General features: G+C 49.3%; 1 protein-coding gene across 1 annotated transcript in view; it reads left to right on the forward strand.

Annotated features, from left to right (window-relative positions):
- tnpo3 (transportin 3) overlaps window positions 1-6792 on the forward strand; it is a gene marked incomplete at its 3' end in the record, with an annotated part of 9940 nt that extends 3148 nt beyond the window's left edge. Inside the window, 6 exon segments of the mRNA XM_032509120.1 lie at window positions 2403-2603; window positions 4179-4252; window positions 5285-5441; window positions 5667-5810; window positions 6214-6389; window positions 6654-6792. Of these exon segments, the coding sequence (XP_032365011.1) occupies window positions 2403-2603; window positions 4179-4252; window positions 5285-5441; window positions 5667-5810; window positions 6214-6389; window positions 6654-6792 (891 nt within the window).
- Window positions 6793-7067: the final 275 nt, after the last annotated feature.

Genomic DNA, 7067 nt, shown 5'->3' on the forward strand with positions numbered 1-7067 from the left:
TTCCTCTTTTTAGTCAACTTAAGCAGGGTATGTAAACTTTGAGCACCACTGTAGACCTTAGTGGTCCCTAATACTGTATTGAAGTCTCTTTATATAGACCTTAGTGGTCCCTAATACTGTATCTGAAGTCTCTTTATATAGACCTTAGTGGTCCCTAATACTGTATCTGAAGTCTTTTATATAGATCTTAGTGGTCCCTAATACTGTATCTGAAGTCTCTTTATATAGACCTTAGTGGTCCCCTAATACTGTATCTGGAGTCTCTTTATATAGACCTTAGTGGTCCCTAATACTGGATCTGAAGTCTCTTTATATAGACCTTAGTGGTCCCTAATACTGTATCTGAAGTCTCTTTATATAGACCTTAGTGGTCCCTAATACTGGATCTGAAGTCTCTAACCTCGTTCCCGTCCTCTGTGTCTGTGATGGCGTTCTGACCTCCGTCCCCGTCCTTTCTCTGTGTCCTCTGTGTCCTCTGTGTCTGTGATGGCATTCTAACCTCCGTCCCCGTCCTTTCTCTGTGTCCTCTGTGTCTGTGATGGCATTCTAACCTCCGTCCCCGTCCTTTCTCTGTGTCCTCTGTGTCTGTGATGGCATTCTAACCTCCGTCCCCGTCCTGTCTCTGTCTCCTCTGTGTCTGTGATGGCGTTCTAACCTCCGTCCCTGTCCTCTGTCTCTGTGATGGCGTTCTAACCTCCGTCCCCGTCCTGTCTCTCTGTCCTCTGTGTCTGTGATGGCGTTCTAACCTCCGTCCTCGTCCTCTGTCTCTGTGATGGCGTTCTAACCTCCGTCCTCTGTCTTTGTGATGACGTTCTAACCTCCGTCCTCATCTTCTGTCTCTGGCTAACCTTCGTCCCTGTCCTGTCTCTGTGTCCTCTGTCTCTGTGATGACACTCTAACCTCCGTCCTCTGTCTTTGTGATGACGTTCTAACCTCCGTCCTCATCTTCTGTCTCTGGCTAACCTTCGTCCCCGTCCTGTCTCTGTGTCCTCTGTCTCTGTGATGGCGTTCTAACCTCCGTATTTTTCCTCTGTCTGTGTCTAACCTCCGTCCTCTGTCTCTGTGTCCCCGTCCTCTGTCTCTGTGTCTAACCTCCGTCCCCGTCGTCTGTCTCTGTTTCCCCGTCCTCTGTCTCTGTTTCTAATCTCCGTCCTCTGTGTCTGTGTCCTTGTCCTGTCTCTGTGTCTGACCTCCGTCCTCTGTCTCTTTGTCTCTGTGTCTAACCTCTTTCCCCTACCTCTGTCTCTGTAATGGCGTTCTAACCTCCATCCTCTGTGTCTAACCTCTGTCCCCGTCCTCTGTCTCTGTGATGGCGTTCTAACCTCTGTCCCCGTCCTCTGTCTCTGTGATGGTGTTCTAACCTCCGTCCCCTTCCTCTATCTCTGCGTTCTAACCTCTGTCCTCGTCCTCTGTCTCTGTGTCCCTGTCCTTTGTCTCTGTGATGGCGTTCTAACCTCGTCCATGTCTCTGTGTCCCTGTCCTTTGTCTCTGTGATGGCGTTCTAACTTCCGTCCCTGTCCTTTGTCTCTGTGTCCTTGTCCTTTGTCTCTGTGATGGCGTTCTAACCTCCGTCCCTGTCCTGTCTCTGTGTCCCTGTCCTTTGTCTCTGTGATGGCGTTCTAACTTCCGTCCCTGTCCTTTGTCTCTGTGTCCCTGTCCTTTGTCTCTGTGATGGCGTTCTAACCTCCGTCCCTGTCCTCTGTCTCTGTGTCCCTGTCCTTTGTCTCTGTGATGGCGTTCTAACCTCCGTCCCTGTCCTTTGTCTCTGTGTCCCTGTCCTTTGTCTCTGTGATGGCGTTCTAACCTCCGTCCCTGTCCTTTGTCTCTGTTTCCCTGTCCTTTGTCTCTGTGATGGCGTTCTAACCTCCGTCCCTGTCCTTTGTCTCTGTGTCCTTGTCTTTTGTCTCTGTGATGGCGTTCTAACCTCCGTCCCTGTCCTTTGTCTCTGTGTCCTTGTCTTTTGTCTCTGTGATGGCGTTCTAACCAAAATAACAAACTGACTCACGTAGAACGTGTAGTTCAATGGGAAAAGATCCAAAAGTAGATAGTGAATAAGAAAAGCCTCTGTGTAATGACATCACTTCCTGTCTGTAGATGTATGTGTAATGACATCACTTCCTGTCTGTAGATGTATGCGTGTAATGACATCACTTCCTGTCTGTAGATGTATGTGTAATGACATCACTTCCTGTCTGTAGATGTATGTGTAATGACATCACTTCCTGTCTGTAGATGTATGCGTAATGACATCACTTCCTCTCTGTAGATGTATGTGTAATGACATCACTTCCTCTCTGTAGATGTATGTGTAATGACATCACTTCCTGTCTGTAGATGTATGTGTAATGACATCACTTCCTGTCTGTAGATGTATGTGTAATGACATCACTTCCTGTCTGTAGATGTATGCGTGGGAGATCTCAGACCAGCTGCTGCAGCTCAAACAGGACGTGGAGTCGTGTTATTTTGCTGCTCAAACGATGAAGATGAAGATCCAGACCTCCTTCTTCGAGCTTCCTCCAGAGACCCACAATGCATTGCGAGACTCGCTGTTGACCCACATCCAGAACCTCAAAGACCTGTCGCCCATCATTGTCACCCAGGTAACCGTCCGATCCGATAGATACGTATGTAGCTACAGTACGACCCTACCTTAGATACGTCAGGTCTAGACCGGACTCTGGGATGTTATTTATCTCCCAGGTCTTCATAAAGAGCAGGTCTAGACCGGACTCTGGGATGTTATTTATCCCCAGGTCTTCATAAAGAGCAGGTCTAGACCAGGACTCTGGGATGTTATTTATCCCCAGGTCTTCATAAAGAGCAGGTCTAGACCGGACTCTGGGATGTTATTTATCTCCCAGGTCTTCATAAAGAGCAGGTCTAGACCGGACTCTGGGATGTTATTTATCTCCCAGGTCTTCATAAAGAGCAGGTCTAGACCGGACTCTGGGATGTTGTTTATCTCCCAGGTCTTCATAAAGAGCAGGTCTAGACCAGGACTCTGGGATGTTATTTATCCCCCAGGTCTTCATAAAGAGCAGGTCTAGACCGGACTCTGGGATGTTGTTTATCTCCCAGGTCTTCATAAAGAGCAGGTCTAGACCAGGACTCTGGGATGTTATTTATCTCCCAGGTCTTTCATAAAGAGCAGGTCTAGACCAGGACTCTGGGATGTTGTTTATCTCCCAGGTCTTCATAAAGAGCAGGTCTAGACCAGGACTCTGGGATGTTATTTATCTCCCAGGTCTTTTCATAAAGAGCAGGTCTAGACCAGGACTCTGGGATGTTATTTATCTCCCAGGTCTTTCATAAAGAGCAGGTCTAGACCAGACTCCCAGGTCAGAGAGAGAGACACACACAGAGAGACAGACAGACAGACAGACAGAGACCCAGAGAGACAGAGACCCAGAGAGACAGAGACCAAGAGAGACAGAGACGGAGACAGACAGATAGATAGAGAGACACAGAGACAGACAGAGAGAGAGACGCTGGTGAGGGACACGTGGAAGAGAAATGTACAAAATGGAAACTCAACCAATAATGCTAATGTTTCTTTACGATATGTGCTCGTTACCATGGCTACTGAACTCTGGACTGTGACACACACACCTTTACGCGCTTCGTTGTGTGGCGGGTTGCTACGATAAAATTACCTAAAACTTAATCACAATTCAATATTTATTCGCCAAATAACGTTTCCATCAACATTAACAAAATGTTCTTATGAAGTAACAAAACGTTTGAGATACGTTAAACACAATCAGTTACCTTTTATTCTTATTCTCTTTTAATAAAAATAAATTATAAAGTGGTAATTTCAAAATAAAGGTGCATCTTGACGATAATGTCACTTCGAATCAGTGAATGAATCCAGATCTTCTGCTGAGTCATGCTGCTGTTACTTTAACTGCAGATTCATGTTTCACAGCCTGACAGCAGCACTTCCTCGTGTGTGTGTGTGTGTGTGTTGTGTGTGTGTGTGTGTGTTGTGTGTGTGTGTGTGGTGTGTGTGTGTGTGTGTGTGTGTGTGTGTGACTCCCAATGCAGCAACAGGAAGTCTTTTCTAACCTGTTTGTTGCATCATCTTGTGCAAGTTAACGGTTTCTATGTGATTGGTTGGCTGCTTTCTTACTTCTCCAGTGAATAAAGTCTTCTGTGTTGATTTGTGTCCTCAGCTGGCTTTAGCCATTGCAGATCTCGCTCTCCAGATGGCCTCGTGGAAAGGATGTGTTCACACGCTCATAGAAAAGTAAGAATTCATACAACTACTGAAAACTTGTTGCATAAAGAGAGGAGACACTAAGGAGACAGGAACTACAAATATGGCCGCTGCATCAGTCAGAAAATGGTTACATTGTCATGTCCTTCATTCTATTTATTTCGAGGAAAACAAGAATTTAGGGGTAACTTCCATGTGTGGGGGTTACACTCGCCAACCACCGGAGTTGGAGTGGGGGTTACATTCACAAACCGCCGCAGTTGGAGTGGGGGTTACATACACCAACCACCGGAGTTGGAGTGGGGGTTACACTCGCCAACCACCGGAGTTGGAGTGGGGGTTACACCTGCCAACCACCGGAGTTGGAGTGGGGGTTACATTCACAAACCGCCGCAGTTGGAGTGGGGGTTACATACACCAACCACCGGAGTTGGAGTGGGGGTTACATACACCAACCACCGGAGTTGGAGTGGGGGTTACACCTGCCAACCACCGGAGTTGGAGTGGGGGTTACACTCGCCAACCGCCGCAGTTGGAGTGGGGGTTACATACACCAACCACCGGAGTTGGAGTGGGGGTTACACCTGCCAACCACCGGAGTTGGAGTGGGGGTTACATTCACAAACCGCCGCAGTTGGAGTGGGGGTTACATACACCAACCGCCGCAGTTGGAGTGGGGGTTACACTCGCCAACCGCCGCAGTTGGAGTGGGGGTTACATACACCAACCACCGGAGTTGGAGTGGGGGTTACATACACCAACCGCCGCAGTTGGAGTGGGGGTTACATACACCAACCACCGGAGTTGGAGTGGGGGTTACATACACCAACCACCGGAGTTGGAGTGGGGGTTACATACACCAACCGCCGCAGTTGGAGTGGGGGTTACATACACTGCTTTTGTTTTTAAAACAGTGAATGTCTCTCTGCTCTGCCTGACACTCACCTGCAGGGAGCTTTACCTGTCCTGTGTCTCCGGAGCTTTACCTGTCCTGTGTCTCCGGAGCTTTACCTGTCCTGTGTCTCCGGAGCTTTACCTGTCCTGTGTCTCCGCCCTTCTCAGGTACAACAACGACATCAGCTCCATGCCCTTCCTCATAGAGATCCTCACCGTGCTGCCAGAGGAAGTCCATAGTCGCTCTCTGCGGATCGGAGCCAACCGGAGGACAGAAATCATTGAGGATCTGGCGTATTACTCCAGCACAGTGGTCACACTGTTGGTGAGAAACCCTGCAGCCGCTCTGCTTCCTCTGTCTGGATATATAAAATGGATGGATGGATGGATGGATGGATGGATGGATGGATGGATGGGCTGTAACAATACACCAAAACCAGGGTTCGATTTGTGTCATGATTACATACACACATTTAAACGTTGATTCTTTTTTGTGTTTCTGTGTGTGCGCGCCTCTAACCCTGACTCTGATTGTGTTGCTGTGTTCCAGACTTCGTGTGTGGAGAAGACGGGGAACGATGAGAAGATGCTCATCAAGGTGTTTCGCTGTCTGGGGAGCTGGTTCAACCTGGGAGTCCTGGACAGCAACTTCATGGCCAGCAACCAGCTGCTCATGGTGCTCTTCCAAGTCCTGGTGAGTCCTCTTCTACTTCCTGTCTCACACAGTCTTCCCAGTCCTGGGGAGTCCTCTTCTACTTCCTGTTCATATCCCACTCTGTCTTACCCCGTCTTCCCAGTCCTGGGGAGTCCTCTTCTACTTCCTGTCTCACCCTATCTTCCCAGTCCTGGGGAGTCCTCTTCTACTTCCTGTCTCACCCTGTCTTCCCAGTCCTGGGGAGTCTTTCTTCTATCTCCTGTTCACATGCAACTCTGTCTCACCCCGTCTTCCCTGTCCGGGGGAGTCTCACTCTCTACCTGTAAAAACTGAGCCTGTACCTTACATTTAACTCCTGTCTCCCACAATGCAATGCGGTTGAGTTTTATCTTTCTCATTGGACGGCAGTAGAAACAGCTGTTTTCTGTTTTTGTCTCTGCAGCAGAGGGATGAGACCCCGACCAACCTGCATGAGGCGGCGTCGGACTGCGTGTGCTCAGCGCTCTACGCCATCGAGAACGTGGATACCCACCTGCCGCTAGCACTGCAGCTGTTCCAGGGCGTCCTGACGCTGGAGACGGCGTATCATATGGCCGTGGCGCGGGAAGACCTCGACAAGTGAGGAGACAAACTGATGTTAGGATGTTATTGAACTACTGGGTCTCTGTTAGCGTCCACTTAGTGTCCCTTTCTGTCCCTTTCTGTCCGCAGAGTGCCGAACTACTAGGTCTCTGTTAGCGTCCACTTAGTGTCCCTTTCTGTCCACAGAGTGCCGAACTACTAGGTCTCTGTTAGCGTCCACTTAGTGTCCCTTTCTGTCCACAGAGTCCCGAACTACTAGGTCTCTGTTAGCGTCCACTTAATGTCCCTCTCTGTCCACAGAGTGCTTAACTACTGCCGCATCTTTACCGAACTCTGCGAGACGTTTCTGGAGACAACGGTCCGGAGTCCAGGCCAGGGGATGGGAGACCTGCGCACGCTGGAGCTGCTGCTCATCTGTGCAGGACACCCGCAGTACGAGGTAAACAGTTACACCCTAACAGCCCCAAACAGCCCCATCACGCAGTACAAGGTACACAATTACACCCTAACAGCCCCACCACCCGCAGTACGAGGTAAACAGTTACACCCTAACAGCCCCAAACAGCCCCATCACGCAGTACAAGGTACACAATTACACCCTAACAGCCCCACCACCCGCAGTACGAGGTAAACAGTTACACCCTAACAGCCCCATCACCGCAGTACGAGGTAAACAATTACACCCTAACAGCCCCACCACCCGCAGTACGAGGT

The sequence above is a fragment of the Etheostoma spectabile genome, unplaced genomic scaffold (assembly GCF_008692095.1).
Source record: "Etheostoma spectabile isolate EspeVRDwgs_2016 unplaced genomic scaffold, UIUC_Espe_1.0 scaffold00014569, whole genome shotgun sequence".
Classification (NCBI taxonomy): Eukaryota; Metazoa; Chordata; class Actinopteri; order Perciformes; family Percidae; genus Etheostoma; species Etheostoma spectabile.